The sequence below is a fragment of the Trypanosoma brucei genome, chromosome 3 (genome assembly GCF_000210295.1).
Source record: "Trypanosoma brucei gambiense DAL972 chromosome 3, complete sequence".
Lineage (NCBI taxonomy): Eukaryota > Euglenozoa > Kinetoplastea > Trypanosomatida > Trypanosomatidae > Trypanosoma > Trypanosoma brucei.
Window position 1 is genome coordinate 1068286 of NC_026736.1, and position 16595 is coordinate 1084880.

Genomic DNA, 16595 nt, shown 5'->3' on the forward strand with positions numbered 1-16595 from the left:
GAAAGCTGGGTAAGAGGATAGACCTGCCCTCTCCTCTACTCAACCTCGCTGGCGGTTTGTGAACGCGCTTCAAATCATTCCGGTGAGATGTGTGAGATTTTAAAAGAAGAAACGAAAAAAAAATAGGCGGATGATTAGGAATAAAAGCAAGCAACCAAACAAATGAGTCTCCCCCGCGCGCAAGCCGAAACCCATCAGAGACGTACAGAGACACACAGTCAGAGAGAGAGAGTGAATGATCCAAGAGCAGTAGCGCATGAAAAATAAACATAAGAAGGGTGATTTCATTAACGTTGCTCGTGTTTCTTTCCTTTTGTTTTTTTACTTATCTCGTGAAAGCATAGAAACAAGACACGGAGCAAACCCTTTCGGACCGAAAACTCACAGCAACGAAACGGCGTAAAAAGGAAAAAGAAGAAAAGAAAAGAAAAAAATCATCAATGGGTCAAAGAACCCCTTGCAAACACAAGGCCACAACTAGAGAAACAAGAACGTCATTTATGCCAATCAAAAAGAGACAAGCACAGGCCAAACCGTTTAGCAAAACAACCAAGTAGCCGTAAAGAGAATAGGAAAAGAAAAAAAAGTTACCCCTCACAACAGAAAACCGAAATGAAAAAGATAGGAATGACGAAGAGTTTTGGAAGGATCACTCACGTTCGTTACGAGGACAGCAAAAAAAAAAAACATACATGGGCATACAACCACCTGAACATACTTATTGATCACGGACGTATATATATATATATATATATACATATATATGCACATATGCAAACAAAAGAAAACAAAAAAACGAATTCCCTCCCTTTTTCTCTCCCCCCGTCTGCTTGTCTATCTGTTTGTTGCTGTTGTTTTCACATATTTGGAGTTTGCCTCGCATGTTGGAGGTTCAAATTTTACGAAAGAGAGGAATAGGAAGGGGAAACACACCTGCACGACGACAATGGCGGGAATAATACTAGTAGGGACGACAGCGATGATGATAATGACAACAATAATAATAATATTATTATTATTTAAAGCAGTGAGAGATACACATGACGGGCAGCTGCTTCCATCAAAAGTATGTGGTAAACATACATGCTGATGCCTTGAGGAAGATACGAATTTTGTCAACCACTTCGTTGCTGATGTTCCTTTTAATTTTACTTTTTTTTTCCCCTCTTCATTATGCATATGAGCACATGTCTCATTGTAGCCTATCCTTTTCCGCTTCCTTTCGGCACATGAACCGAACGCTATTCGAATGCTAGTCATCTTTGACTTTCTTTCTCTTTCTTTTGTTTCGCGCTCACTTTCTTCATGGTAGTCTTTCCATCTCAATATATTCTTCCCTTCCGATATAAGTGTTTTCACTACTCGCTTCCCTATTCTCCGACCTCATGACCCCTTCACAACCCCGCTGGTGCGTTTGCGCCCCTTTTCCCTTTTCCACAATCACTTCGGTATCACCGGCGGCGGAATAACCCGTGCCACTCATTAATGCTTGCCCGGAGGCTGACGTTTCTAAGGAACTATCAGGAGTATTACGGCGTAACTTATACATCACCAAGCCAGCAGCAACTACCAACAGAGAAATCAGAAGCATGGAAACAACGAAAAGGATTCCGATCGTGCGGGCGACGTCTTGGAACCCAATACCAGTTTCGTTCACGTCGCCTTCAAATCCTAATGGCGGGATCCCCGACGCCATAAACTTTCTGCAATAGAGGAAGAATTGCTGACGGTGGCTGGACTCAACCATCGACAACTCATCAGCAAATTCGCTAAAAAGAACTTGGGCGCCGGGCCTGCCCTGCTCGGGATAAACGGCCAGACGAAAAGAGGGGACATCCTGCACTTTATTCTGCGATGAGGCATTGTGAACAAGAGTCATGAATACTTGTGCTGTGGATTCCCCTATAAGTAGTGAGCGCCCTATGGTCATCCGCAAGTACCTGCATGTGGGCCCCATTTCGACCTTCTCTTCACTAAGGACAGACACGATTGAATCGCCCCTAATGGTACCGTTACGGTAGTTACCAGTATCCACACTGGTTTTGTGCAAAAGTCTGACCACTAACCCCAACCCATTGCTCGGTACACGGTGCAACCCATCCTCAAAGTGCATGTGTACATTAAGGTGGGGTGCTGATCCGTTGACGTTGGTGAAAAGTATGGAGGTCTCAGCATTAACTGAGACATTGAAGCGGATGACATTGTTAAGGTTATTCAAATCAACTGTGATGGACTCCGCTTTGGTTTCTTCCGTTGGCGCTTTTTCGCACATCCAACCCGTGTTGTTAACGTGGCACATGCAGAACCCACCACCCAAGTCGCTGCAACTGGCACCCTCAACGCAGTTGAACGTGCAGCTGGGATCGTTAGGCTCAACAAAGCTGTAGCGTATTTTAAATCCCTCCCGCCTCCGGGACCAACCTGAGGTGAAATGGAGGAGGACAACGTTCGAATGAGATAGAAACACGGCTCCCTGGGCAGTGTCACCTGTGTCTGTACGGACAGGTGCAGATTCATCATGCCCCAAATCGGTCACATGGAGCGCGTCCGACGGCTTGTCCACGTTGAACTTCTCATACACAAGCTTTATGCGGTAACCACGCGGCGCCTCAACAATCCACCGACAAAACGTCACAGGTGCGTACTTGCCAAACCCATTAATCTCAATATACCCCTCGCTGGGAGCAGTTACTAAAGTGGGGAACCCGTCCTCGGCACACCAATGACTGCGTTCGTTGCATAATTCACCGTGGAAGTTGGGACAGCAATACTCACAGTTGGGCCCGGTGAAACAACCCTCCCCGCCAACCCGCGTATCCGCTCGACATTTGCACTCCCCCGAATTTTCATCACATTCCCCTCTTCCACTGCATTTGCAGTCCGATAAGCATGATGGGCCGTACCACCCCTTTTTGCAACTGGAGCAACCGGCATCGGCAAAATTCTCGCTAATGCATTCACACCCGCTTTCCGGCGAGGTACATGTACCCTGCCCGTGGCACACAGACTCTGCATCGCACACAGAGCAATCAATGAAGCGATATCCTTCATTACACCTGCATGTGCCGCTGTTGCAGGTCCCGTGGCCACTACAACCGTTCGGGCAGGTGTGGCTAACTTCTTCACAGTTCCTAACATGTTCAAAGCCCTCGGCAGACACAACGACAGCGTACGGTTGTGTCTTATTATCGGGAATGGAAGCCCCAAAGACGACAACACGGAACCCATTGTCCATGTCGCTCGTAGACATCAACTGTATTCGCTCTACCACATTAGAAGAATCACGTCTCTTTTCCCCTCCGGCGTGGTGAATAGTCCCTTTAGAGTCAGTGACAAAAAGATCCAAATCGTTCACGAGCGATTTGCGAGCGCCTTCGAGAGCAACGCCTCGGTCAGTCCACGCAAGTGATACCCGCACGGAGCGCTGAGAGTCAGTTTGATCTGCCTTCTTCTTAAAGCAGTACACATTTGTTCCGTGGTGGCTGATATCTTCTCTGTCGCGGAACCATCCCCTTGTGCCCGTTGGGGAAAAGAAGAGAGATAAATCAAGACGGCCAAAGCCACTCACGGTGGAGTTACTCAACGGCACCGTAGAGTGGACCATCAGAGCTTTCAGCAAAGCAGCAGAAGGTGAAGCAGTTCGATTTAGCCTCCGTACATACTGACGCAGCAGTGTAGCGGCGCCCGCGACGGCCGCAGTTGCCATCGATGAACCCCGCTTGGCCACCACTTTACATTGTTTTGCTGATGCTTTGCCAGAGGAAAGAGCAGACACCACCTCTTCCCCGGGACCGACAAGATCGGGTTTCATCCTACCGTCGTATGTTGGACCATGCGAAGAAAACGAAGAAACAATGTCTTTCGAAGCGTCAAACACGTTTTTGTGTGACCCCACGCACATCACGTTCTTACCACGACACGGAGTCATTAGGCCATCCTGGATACTGTTGCCAGTGGAGAAGATAAGTAGCGCATCGTCATAACTACTCGCAAACTCATCCATATCCTTTTCCACAGCAGAATACTCGGAAGGAGCAACAAAACCCCACGAGTTTGAGAACACACGGGCTCCAGCGCCATATCCGGGACGAATAATTTGAGTAACGTCGTGGGGGAGGACAAGCTCTGACTGGGATGGGCAGCCCAACCCCCTGAAGAAAATCTTCGCCCCCTTGGCGACACCATTATACTTGGCATTACCGTCGTTACCAATAACACTCCCCGCTGCGGTACCTGCCACGTGCGTGCCATGACCTATTTCCTCATCCCCAGCAAAGTAATCCCCCCGGATGAAGTCACACGGGGCAAATGACACGATTTTGCGGTGGTTATAGTTAACCTTCGGGTAAAGCGCCACCTCTTGATTTGGATCGTGGAAGAAACAGCTGTTAAAGTCGATACCCGTATCGGCTACCCCTATTATCTCACCACTACCGTCAATACCAGCATCCCACAAGGGCCTTGAAGGATGATCCTCATTCTGTCGACTTTGCTGTAAAAGGGCAGTGGCATGATAGTTGTGCATTTGCGCCTGCTCTACTGCAATTTCCATCCAGCGCACCGCCTGATGGCCAACCACCGCGTCAAGGAGTGGTGCACAAGCGCACATAAGCGTGATCTTCTGCCCAGTGACCGGCCCATCCCCCGAATCAGTTGAGGCGCGGGTAAGCGACCACCGTACAATCCCTTTACCAGAAACTAATGATGTCACCTCCCACTTGCAACCCGAAACTTCGTCTAACGACACTCCCCGCAGCGCCTCCTCCACAACGTGCTCTCGATTAGGAGCAGTGCGGGTATTAAGCGAGACTCGCATCTGGTTCTTTTCTGAGGTAACCTGGTTCTTATTTCCGCACTCAACCAATGCACCGCGGATCACGCGTGACAGTTTCATGCGGGCCACACCTGGAGAAGAGAAAATATCCAATACTGACATGGAGGTTAGTGACGCCGCGGCGCCACTAGCTTCAAAGGCGGAAAGGATCCGTGCGGAACGCTCGGAATCCATATAAACTAGCATATGCATGTCGTCAATGTGATGTGCGTCACCTAAACTGTGTTCCGCCAGCGCCTGTCGGGCTATCCGGCGCTCATGGTGACGCAGCTTATCAAACCGAGCCACAACGTATCGACCGTCATGTGGTACCAAGGAAGACCGATGATCCACCGTCTGTCCTATTATCCCTTCAATAGGCAAATGCATACTAGCGCGCGTTCCGACATAAGATTTTACCGTGCGACTCGTTGTGTTGCCAGTTGGTCGACGCTGCCTTACGAACCAGTGAAGCGGAACTTCGTGTTTTCTTGTCCACTCTGAGTGGAGCCACTTCTGCAGTGGTGAACGTTTTTTATGATTCCTCCCCTCCGCTGCTGTTTTTACCGAGGCGCACAAGGCGGGACGACAGAGAGTCGCATAGAGTACAACGGTGATGAGTGAAAGCAGTCGCAGATGCTTTTGACTGGACGACATGAACACGGACCGTGCGAGATGAACTTCTTTTCCTTTTCGGCTTTATCGAATTCGTTTTCTTTTTTTTTTTTTTGCTCCCCTTTTCCTCCCCCTTTAACTTTGTCTCTTTAATCCTTTTCACTCTGATCACTGAATCAAGGCTACACAGAGTATAGGGTACTTCCGACTACGAGAAAAAAACGACACTAATACTGATTTATTGGAGAATGCCTCTTTCTTTTTTCTTGTATTTACGTGTGGTCTTCCCTTTCCCTCTCCTTCACTCAGCTCAAACCTATACTAGGTGAGCCAACGCCACCCAACACTACCGTAATATACCACTAAGCACTCAGCGATTGGTGAGAACTACTACTACTACACATACACACACATACATACATACATAGCAGAGGTTGAACAAAGAAAAAAGGAAGAAGGGAAGAAGTTAAAAAGCCCCCATCGAAGGAAATCAGCGATAAGCGACAGTAAAAAAGATTTTAAAAAAAACAACGTGCACACACTTGGTTCCCTCTCTGAGTGTCATCCGTAAACCGACCAAGTTTTTGACTGCGTGACATATTTGCATCAGCGTGTCCTCTCATCATCACGCGTCTGCCTGCGATAATCAATTTGTCGCCCCACCCTCTTCTACTAACAACTTACTTACGAGTTCCTGCAGCTTCTGCTCGCTCGCCCCTTCCAAGTGACCAATAATGCGACCACAGCGATATGCCACAAATGTGGGAACGCTGCGTATATCGTGTAACGCACTAATTACCGGATTCTCATCCGTGTCTACTGAAATAATGCGTACGCCACGAGTGACGCCCTCCCGCAGCACACCGAGTGCCTCAGGAGAAACCGCGACATCCGCGAATGTAATCCCCAACAATCTCAGCAACCTTTGCGTTAGTCCTAACGTATCCTCTTGTGAATAAGCGTGTGATGAGCTACATTGGGGAATGGAAGAGGAAACGACGCCCTGTTCCTTCTCCGTTTCCATTTCTTCTAACGCCCGCGTGATGGATATGCACGGCTTACACCGATTAGTGTGGAAGTACACTAAAACAGCTGCATCAGCGTTTACATGATCGGTGAATATCCTCAGCTGCCCGCTCAAGCAGGCACCGCTCCGCCGTAGCGCATAACCTCGTATAGCTTCTTGCCGTAACCGACTAACATTTAAAATAGACGTGGCGTAACGGCGGAGGCCCACGGTAGCAGACATGTATTAAAACTCCTCACGGGTGGCACAAGCGGTAGACTTCTGAGGTTATGGGTGCGCTTCCATGCAGCAGTGGAGGGGGCGAATAAAAAGAGGCAAAAACAAGTGCTCGAAGGAAACAACAGGAGAAAAAACAAACACGTGACGGGGGGAATACGACCGACAACCAAGTGAAGACAGCGATGTTAAGGCACTAGGCCGGAATAAGGGAAGTTCCGCCGTCACAATTACAATTCGGAGAAAAGTTCACACCGCGAATGGGTAAACAATTGTTTATGCGAGGTGCGGGGGGGGGGGAAACGGGGGGCATTTATCCTAAAAAAAAAATGAACATCAGAGAAAAAAAGAAGGACTGACACAGGAGGGCTGGCAAACGAAGAAAAAAAAACAGAAAAATTAAAGGGATTGTCTCCCCCATCCGTTTTTTTCCTACTGCACTCGTGCTCCCTTTCCTAAACAAATCATGCGCGTTGGGCAAAAGGAACAAACAAGCACGCCCAGAGACAGACACAGATGCATACATACAATTGAAAGAAAGAAAACATATAAAAGGTTCCCCTTTGGACGCTCCTTAAATCACCCTGAGAGGCAAATGCACACTATTCGCTGTAAATATATATATATATATATATATTAATGTATTTATGTATTTATGTATTAATTTACCCATCTACACCAACCCACCCACCCCCACACACACACACACATATACACACAGGGAGAAACCCGTTGTCTCACGGACCCAAATAAAAATATCACAGACATATATATTTATATACCAATTATATAGTAAATGTGTGACAACAAGATACGGCTCAGCCCTGTTGCATCACCTGTCGCACTCAAATAGTAGGCGCATACAAACTGCAGCTGTTGTGCATTGCCCACCTAATCATTAACGGTAACATTCACAGTGGCAAAACGCCGATAAAAAACTGGGAAAGGTAGGCAAAGGAAAATAATAATAAAGAAAAAAAGTAATAAGTTTAAATGTCTGAATATGAATATGGGAGGGTAACGATCCTCATACCACACAAGCGGTACCTATTATGTGAAAAAAGAAAAGAAAAAAAAAAACACAAGCGATGCAGCATCTCCAGTTTGTCCGTGCCATTTTCCGAGTGCACCACCACGAGGAACAAAACTCGTGGATCACATTGATGTATCATACGGAGGACCCAAAAAAGTTGAAACAATATCTTTCCATTCCGACTTCTCGGCCTCCACCAAGCCTGAATCCGTGTGTAATAATGTTTGCCATAAACTTGCGATATTGTCCTGTTGCTCCTCCATAAGTGAGGCAGCATCCTCTGTGGGAGTGTCTGTTATGCGTGCTGCATTTATCGTTAAAACTAATAACATGAGAAGTGCACGGCGGCGCTGATGTCGTCGATCTCCATCATCCTCCGGAGATGCACAATTTTCACCTACCAATTTCCGAATCGCAAGCAAGCACTCATCAACTTTCGTCTCTACTGAAGTTAGGTCTGCGTAGTCATCTGTATCGCAGAAGCTAATGCCTTCTCTACTCTCATCGTAGTCATCTGGTGGTTGCATTGTTTTATAAAAATCAGCCAACGCCTCTTGCATCATTACTGTGATGTTTGCGATATCCTCGTCATTCTCCACTTCTGCCATTAGACGACGCCATTGAACCGCTTTGGATGTGCTACGATGTTTCTTCCGCGCGTCGTCCAACTCCTTCTGCAAAAGACCCATCGCCTCCTCCAGCTGGTTAACTTTTTCAGCTTGTGCCTTACACTGCACCTCCAACGCAGCAATTGCCTCAGGCGTTAAGTCCTCAACCGTTAGTTGCAACATGAAGTAAATTATCAGTAGCGCCCAGGTAGAAGATAAAATAACGGCAAATACAAGCGGTAGGTTAATTAAAACAGACACGTACGCGCGCACACACACACACAGACCGATTAGCTAAATTCCTTCTTCCTTCAATTTATACTACGTTATGGCTTGGAAGTTCGACAAACTACTCATTCAGTTGGATAGCAAAAGAAAAAAAAAGAAGAAGACCAACAGGAGGGCAACGAAATGCATGTAACGATACAAAAGAAAATAAAGAACCAAGCAAAAAAAAAAAACTCGAGCGAAAAATAAAAAGAAAAACAACTTACTAAAAGTGGCGCCGTCACCTCTCAGAGGCGGGAGATAAACGGAGGCACACGTAGACGCGGGCGCACATAAGTGGATATTCGTTTCTAAACATTTAAATATTTGTTAATTTATTTACAATTGAGAGGTGGGTAAAAAAAAAAAAAGAAAGAAAGGAACGATAGACCTTCACGCAGAATGAAGAAATTTTGATGACGAAGACGAATCCTCCCCGTTTGCTCTCGCCCCGCACACACATCAAAAACAAAACAGAAGATCGATCACCTCAATGGCATATGCAACCAAGCGCACGAATTAAGGAGCAGAAAAGAAAAGGGATACGAAAAAGAACGGACGCGCACGGGTTTAATGCCGTGCAAAGATATAAGCAAACCAAAAAAAAAAACAAACGAAAGGACAAACATATTCCTACAAGAAAATTAACTCAATCGCTTCGCACGACGGTAAATCATGACGGAGAGGCAAAGAAGTAGAGTAAATGGGAGGCGAAAAGAAAAAGGAAACACTTATTTTCTCTTATCAATAACTTCTTCCCTTTTCCCTCCTCATTAGGTTCGTTTCTCCCGATAGCAAATAACGGGCAGACGCATATGAGCATTTGAATAACAAAAGATGATGAGGAAACATGGGAGATAAGAAAAAAAAAATGAATAAACACACACATACGCATGTCCATCTATACATGCATGTACGTGCTTTCACTTTCCTTTTATTTTTACATAAATCCGTGTATCTGTTTATTTGCGTATATATATATATATATATATATTTGTGTGTGTGTGTGTGAGTGGCATTGGCAGAGGGGGGGGGAGATGATCATTCGTTGCGCAGTAAAATACAAAAAAAAAAAACAGAGGCAAACCCAAGAAAAATAAAAAGCATTCGTGTAAGAAAGAAGGTAAAGCGGAAACAGATGACCACACGGGGAACTACCGCCTGTTATTGCGCGACCTCTGATACCGCTCCTTTGCCTCAGCGAAACGTAGCAGTTCCTCCTCCGTCGCTGCACTCAAATCTAATCCTTTCGGAATAATCGTCTTCTGCCCGATCTCGTTTAGATTAATCAACACAAAAGAGGCACGGTTTGTGGTAACGACATGGCCATCGCGTTCCACCACAAGTTTGACGTCAACCTCCATTGTTGTGTTGTGAACATAAATAATATCCGCCTCCAACGTTACCCAATCAGTACCAAACACGGGATGATGGAACTCCACATTATGCATGGCAACCGTTGAGATGTGACGATTGCCCGTGAACATGCGACCGCAATGAACGGCATGTCGCTCCATCCAACGCATCAATTCACCACCAAAGATGGTTCGGTTATTATTCAGGTGGTAAAGCAAAAAAATGCGATGGGCAGAGGTGCGCGTGGAGGCGATCGGTACACGAATGGGTTTGGCCGCGTTAACAGTGCATTCCACATCGCTACAAGTTATGGATTTCTTCTGCAAATCAGATGATATCTTTTTTGCCTCAGCGGCAATATTGCGTGCAGCCAAGTAGCCATTGTGGTAACTCACATCATTTTCATCGGTAAGCTCAACCGCGGGAACGGTTTTAACGGCGCGCAAATTTTCATCAATTGCCACCATCGTGAAATAGCTTTCACCCGTGAGAGATTCGGTTATGGTAGATGGTGATCGTCTGTAGAAGCGGATGTGAATTCCCATGGAACTGCTTCCGCAGTAAATTAAGCGTCCATGCATGCGAACCACATCACCGTGCAGAACAGGGGAGTAAAATGTTGTGGTACTTACACCCACTGTGCTGCAGCTTACACGCGGCTTCATGGAGCTGAGATAAACTTCCGAAACGCGTTTGGCGCATAAATCCATCATTGCCAGTAACTCACCCGCTGCCAGTCGGTTTTCTGACCACAGTTCCTTTCCCACAAGGTCTGTCCAGTCCACACTAGCAACAGGCTTCGTGCCGTTTTTACTATTGCCTACGACGAGTTGCCGCCGACTGCTCAAACACCCGCCACATAAAAACGGGATCAAATGCGATGGGGTAAAACAGCGACGCAACATTTAACCCTTTCCTCCACTTTGGCTTGCTTTCTTTTCCTTTCCTCTTTAAACTCAATTCCTTTCGCCTTACCTGCCCTATTGTTATGACAACTCTGCGGGTACGGACGCAACCCTATAGCAGCAATGCACACTACCCGGTTGCAAAATATCCAAATTGTTCCCTCTCTGTTTTGTTTCCTTCTATCACTTTCGCTATTCTTAAATAAAGTTAAGTTCCAAAGCTTATCTCCTTGCCTTTTTTTTTTTCACCTTCCTCTCTTTCTCTTTCTCTTTTTCTCTTTGTTGCTTTATTGCCAGCTTCTCTCCAGTCCTTCTGCTTTGCTTGTGACGCAATACACGATCCGAAATCACAGTCAATTAATTAACAAGAGATGTGGGAAAAAGAAAGAGTAACTTAAGGTACTGAAGAGTTGAGGTTTGGATCCTGCAGCTCCACAGATTTATACACAAGTGAGGCGACAATGCATTTTTTTTCTTTTTTTTTTTACGGACGCACGTTCAACACGTGCGCTGCACCCATGAAGCAGACCGTTAAAAGGGAGGGGAGAGGGAGAAACATTTGAAAAAAAAAAAGGAAACGAAACACAAAATAAATGTGCATAAAATATAAATCTAAACACAAATGGATCATATGTGTTGTACAAATCGTGGTAGTGAATGCACATATTGACCACTTAATATACTTTATATTCCTTCATTCGATCCCTTCATATTTCCTTTTTTTATATTCCTTACCCTTTACCTTCATTTGCCATTTTCATGTTATTCCCAATACTTAACTCTTTGTTGTTTTATTACATTTTTTTTTCCTTTTTACTCACCCCCTTTTTTGTTCCTCCCTCTCTAACCTCCTTCATTCGATGCATTTACATTTATTACTTCATACCGCTTTCATCAGTACATACGTTTATTGAACAAATACACATCTGCCACAAGTCTAGATATTACGCAAACACACATCTCTTTTTTTTTTCTTTTTTTTTTTCTTTTTTTTCCCCCCTCCCCCCGCTGCACGGCTCAACCATTTCATTTAATAAAAAGAAATTACCTCCACTGGTGAGTGATCAGAAAAGGGGGAAAGATCAAGATAGAGATAAGGAAATAGAGATAAGGAAATAGGGAAAAAGGAAAAAAAAAGCAAAAGAAAGATTAGAAGGCGGAGAACACAGCTGAAGTGGTGGGGTGCCACCACAAGCGCGGATTTCTTATTGAGTTTTTTTTTTTAATTTCATCTTTTAAAAGGAACTCGACACTGGAAGAATCACAGCCGCGAGACAGGCACTACACAAAACAAATTAAAACAAAAACAGCTTGATATATCATTTCACACTGAGCAGCAAATGGCGAGCAGAAATTTTATAAAACAAAAAAAAAAGAGGAAAAGATAAAAACAACAACAACAATATAAGGAGACGCAAACATGCACTCGCACATACAGAGATTTAAATATATATATATATATATATATATACGAAAGTGCACATCATTTGTTATAATTGTAATTATAATTGTTACTGTAGCGATTGTTACCATCACGATTAAGTGGAAAGAGGGAGCGCCATATCTTCCCTGATATCTTACTTGACTGCGCTCTCTGTTATTCTCCTCTTTTTGCTTATGTGTGTGGTTAGGGGTCTTAACTCCTTTATTTTATTTTATTTTTCATTCGACTTAAGGTTTGATTTCTTCAGAAGTCCGCTTCCACCAGGTCACAATCATTTTTTTTTTCCTTCGTTATACTTCATATATTTTCCTCATCACTCTGCTTTCCTCGTTTCATCAAATACAGCTCAATAAAAACAACAATAATTTTAATATTTATTAACAATATAAGCGTTAAGAATATGATAAATAAAAATGATGGTGATAACAGAACGTGCCGAAATACATACATATATATTAAAAGGTAAAGGTAAAGATAAATGATATATATATATATTATTTATTGATTTAAAAAAAAAACCGACACACACAACCAGTTAGGCGTAACAATTTCTCTCCTTGCAGGATTTGGAAACAAAGAAAAAAAAAAGGGAGCCTGTAGAGAAACAAACAAAACACTGCGCGTGAGGGGAAATAATGACGCTGAACCAACTTTAAAAAAAAAACGGATGGAAGAACAACTTCGATGACGGTAATGACATACGGAAGAAAGGGAAAGAGGAGGAGAAAATATTAGCAAAATACGCACACAAGAAAAATAATAATAATAATAATAATAATAAAAGGAGAACAACAAGCGAAAAAAAAAAAGACAGCTGATTATTCCATATTGGGAAGCCTGCGGCGAACACCACCCAAACTGATACATTTTATCTGTTCTGCAATCCGTTTGGTATTGGAGATGATCGCAAAAGTGGGTTAAGGGGCAAAAACGCAAAAAAAAAAGGAGGAGGGAGGGAAGGGATGGGATGGGAAATAAGCAAATATCACATTTTTGAGAAAGAAAAAAAAAAAAAACAGGAGCAAACATCAGGGGACGCTTGCACTTGCTTGCCTCTGCTCCGGATGTACCCCACCTTCCGTCACACGTCATGTGTGCTCCCCCGCCACACATACACAAAAAAAAAGTCATACACACACACACATATATATATATATATATGTATAGATGAACCCAAGCCCGTGTCAACAAAGTTAATTCCTACCATAAACATCAGTTACGGGTGATGATATATCAATGTCATCATTGCTTTTGCCAGACGACACTCTCCCCGCTACCATCGTTAAATGTGTCACTTCATATATATATATATATATATAAACACGCATACGCATGTGTATACCGCTTTCTACCGCACTGTTTGCCTCAGCAATGGTTTGTGGACTTCCGGGGAGGGGGTGGTGGTACGAACTCCATCTACAGAGTTTTTTTTTAAAAAAAAGAAGGAGTCCTACATGAGGCTGGCAAGATCCTGCAGGGCGGTACGTCGCTCTTGCTGGAGAGTCTGCAGGGAATCTGGGTCGGGTTTCTTCTCAGGTGTCACGGGATCTGCTGAGCTCCATGTGGCGGATCTTGCCGTTTTTGCCGTCCAAATCCGATCGTTGACGTTCTGAAGCGATTCAGTTAATCTTCGTATCTCGTGTTCCCTGTGGTCGGGTGTGCCGCTGTTTCTCACCACAGAACCACTCAGTGCAGGAAAGCGCTGGCCACTTGAACTGGCTACCCGAGGGTCCAAACACAATGGGGGGCTAAGAGGCCGAAGGCTGTCATTTCTCATCGTTGAGGCGCTCGTTCTCACCAACGCGTCCCGTTCCAGTGAGAAGTTGGTCCCGCTCATTCTTGGACCGGGAAATAAAAAAGGAGCGCTGGGAGACTTTGGTGAAAACGAGGGGGAGCCTTGGTCTGCGTTTCTCACCTTGACTTGCCCAATTGGGTAGGGATCTGCCAAAGAGGCTTCCCCGTCACGTCGTGGAGTTTGAATTTGAATTTGGGGAAGTGGCACAAACTGCTTTTCTACACATGCGGGTGGTGCCGGTTTTACTCCCCCAAACGGCAGCGAACCCGTGTTAGGGGATCCACACGCTGCTAATGAAACATTGCCATGACAAGCCTTCCTTGAGGGCAACGAACGGCAAATTTTTATCCCAACAGCGGAGATGTCGGCACTTTCGGAGGTGTTTGTATCGGTCGACAAATGTTTTGATACGGCGTCGGACAGATCGCCGCTGGTTGCGGGATCCACCTTATCGATGAGCTCATCAAAATCCAATATGCCCTCTGTATAACTGCGCCTTGAGCGGATTCCGTTGCTTGAGGTGTACAACCCCTCTCCAACCAGAACATTGCGCTTCCAAGTACACTCCAACTTGCCCCCCTCAAAAAACATATAAACGCCGGGACCGTCACGGTGCGGAATCAAGTCGCCGCTGGACACGATACCTCCCTCGTACACATCACCGTGTGCGTAAAGAATGCGGCCAGTACCAAAGGCAGCACCATTTCTGTACTTGCCCTGAAATACCGTTCCGTTTTTGTGAATGGCCTCTCCATCCCCACCCATTTTCCCGTTAATAAATTCACCCTTGAGAATGTGGCCCTCCCTCGTGGTCATCTTGCCAGATCCAGTCATCTCTCCCGAGATGAAGTTACCCTCATACACTTCACCGCTGCGAATCAGACAGAGTTTTCCCTCTCCGTGTTTATTGCCTTGGCTAAACTTTCCCGTGTAAGTACGCTCATATGGAACGATCTCGGTGCCGAGCCCATCCACGAGTCCCTTGGACCATTGGCCCTTGTAGCTGTATCCCCCGTGCAACTTCAGCAAGCCTTCCCCGTCGAAATAACCCTCCTTCCATCCGCCCTCGTACGTGTTCTCAACGCTGGCACCGACCGTCCATGACGCTTTTCCAGTTCCATTTGGTAATCCCTTAACGAACGAACCGGTGTAACTAACCGATGAGCAGGTTAGTGTCCCCTCTCCATGGGGGAAGCCACGCAGTACATCCCCGCAGTACGTGCGATCAATTTGGTCCCATATCCACTGACCTTTGCCATTGGGTAATCCATCGGTCCACGAGCCCTTGTAACGACCAGAAAAGTTGTATTTTGGAAGGAAACCACGGGGTTCCAGGGGGCTCTCCTCACTGAGAGGTCGGTGTCCGGATTCGCAGCAAGAAACACACCCTCACCGCTACCTTTGGGGAGGCCCGCTACGAACTCACCGTCGTACTGAAGTATAAAATCCCCGATCTCGGGAAGGGTGACTGGTTTCTTGAGCAGCACGCCCTTCCCATGTGGCTTGCTCATGCGCACTGATCCTCTGTAGCTGTACCCTTCCCTGTACTCGATTACTGCATTGTCACCTGTCAACTCCCCGCGTACGGCAGGCCCACAATAATATACCAGGGACGGATCAGCCCTCGGTATCTTATCTCCTGTAATTGTCACTACGCCCTCGAGGGAACCATAGTGCCACTCACCGCGATACTCGGCACCCGATATAATCATAACGCCGGGACCGTGCCGCCTGTCGCATTCGAAAGATCCTTTGAACACACACCCAGTGCTTGAACGGTGCACGCCCTTACCGTGTCGGTGTAATCCCTCAATTTCACCCTCGTAGGTGGAGCCATCCGAATATTTCAGCGTTCCAGCACCTTTCGGGACATCATCAACAAACGTACCAACGTAGCTTGAAACGTGAGACTCTCCAGGTATGGGTTTATATCCGGGGATAGAGGCGTTTTTACCCACTTCCAACTCCCCACGCCCGTGGCGCTTGTCATCAAGCCACTCTCCCTTGTACACGCTTCCGTTTTTGTAACGGCAGGTGCCATCTTGGCCCCTTCGCTTGCCGTTGGCAAAAGGACCTGTGTAATCCACAAAGTCATCCGATTCTTCGTTCCCAAAAAGAATGCCCATGCCATGCATATTGTCTTTAAGCCACCCCCCCTCATACCTCCTTCCATCTGAGAAGACACAAATACCGCTGCCATTGCGGTCCCCTTCAAAGAAGTTGCCTTCGTACGTAAACCCGTTTTCCCCCGGTAGTACGTACGTACCCTTCCCGTGAGGCCTATCATCGCGCCACATGCCTGTGTAGGTGGCTCGATTTGCCTTCCAGAAAACTTCAGCGTGATCAGCACCACATGACTTCTGACGTGTTTCCCCCCTATAGCGGCTGTCGCTCGGATGCCCCATCACCTCGTGAGATCCTTTCTCCACTCGCGTCCCCTACAGAATCCTCACCGCTACTTTCTCCTGCAGTCTTTTTTTTTTAAATTACTAATGGAAGCTGATTTTGGCAGTCAA

General features: G+C 45.9%; 6 protein-coding genes across 6 annotated transcripts; all 6 read right to left on the reverse strand.

The window, feature by feature from the left end:
- Positions 1-1303: 1303 nt before the first annotated feature.
- On the reverse strand, positions 1304-5470 carry TbgDal_III4650 (serine peptidase, clan SB, family S8-like protein, putative; the record flags this gene model as incomplete). The annotated part of the gene is made up of 1 exon (XM_011774111.1): positions 1304-5470. The coding sequence occupies one exon, from the start codon at positions 5468-5470 to the stop codon at positions 1304-1306; it is 4167 nt and encodes a 1388-aa protein (XP_011772413.1).
- A 604-nt stretch (positions 5471-6074) lies between these two features.
- TbgDal_III4660 (thioredoxin, putative) lies at positions 6075-6677 on the reverse strand (the record flags this gene model as incomplete). The annotated part of the gene is made up of 1 exon (XM_011774112.1): positions 6075-6677. The coding sequence occupies one exon, from the start codon at positions 6675-6677 to the stop codon at positions 6075-6077; it is 603 nt and encodes a 200-aa protein (XP_011772414.1).
- A 1149-nt stretch (positions 6678-7826) lies between these two features.
- Positions 7827-8495, reverse strand: TbgDal_III4670 (hypothetical protein, conserved; the record flags this gene model as incomplete). Its single annotated transcript, XM_011774113.1, has 1 exon — positions 7827-8495. One exon carries the CDS (start codon positions 8493-8495, stop codon positions 7827-7829), a length of 669 nt encoding a protein of 222 aa, XP_011772415.1.
- Positions 8496-9733: 1238 nt separating this feature from the next.
- TbgDal_III4680 (hypothetical protein, conserved) lies at positions 9734-10840 on the reverse strand (the record flags this gene model as incomplete). Its single annotated transcript, XM_011774114.1, has 1 exon — positions 9734-10840. The coding sequence occupies one exon, from the start codon at positions 10838-10840 to the stop codon at positions 9734-9736; it is 1107 nt and encodes a 368-aa protein (XP_011772416.1).
- A 1942-nt stretch (positions 10841-12782) lies between these two features.
- On the reverse strand, positions 12783-13415 carry TbgDal_III4690 (hypothetical protein; the record flags this gene model as incomplete). The annotated part of the gene is made up of 1 exon (XM_011774115.1): positions 12783-13415. The coding sequence occupies one exon, from the start codon at positions 13413-13415 to the stop codon at positions 12783-12785; it is 633 nt and encodes a 210-aa protein (XP_011772417.1).
- A 319-nt stretch (positions 13416-13734) lies between these two features.
- Positions 13735-16484, reverse strand: TbgDal_III4700 (hypothetical protein, conserved; the record flags this gene model as incomplete). Its single annotated transcript, XM_011774116.1, is given in 2 exon segments — positions 13735-15432; positions 15432-16484. Coding segments are annotated over 2 exon segments (2751 nt in total).
- Positions 16485-16595: the final 111 nt, after the last annotated feature.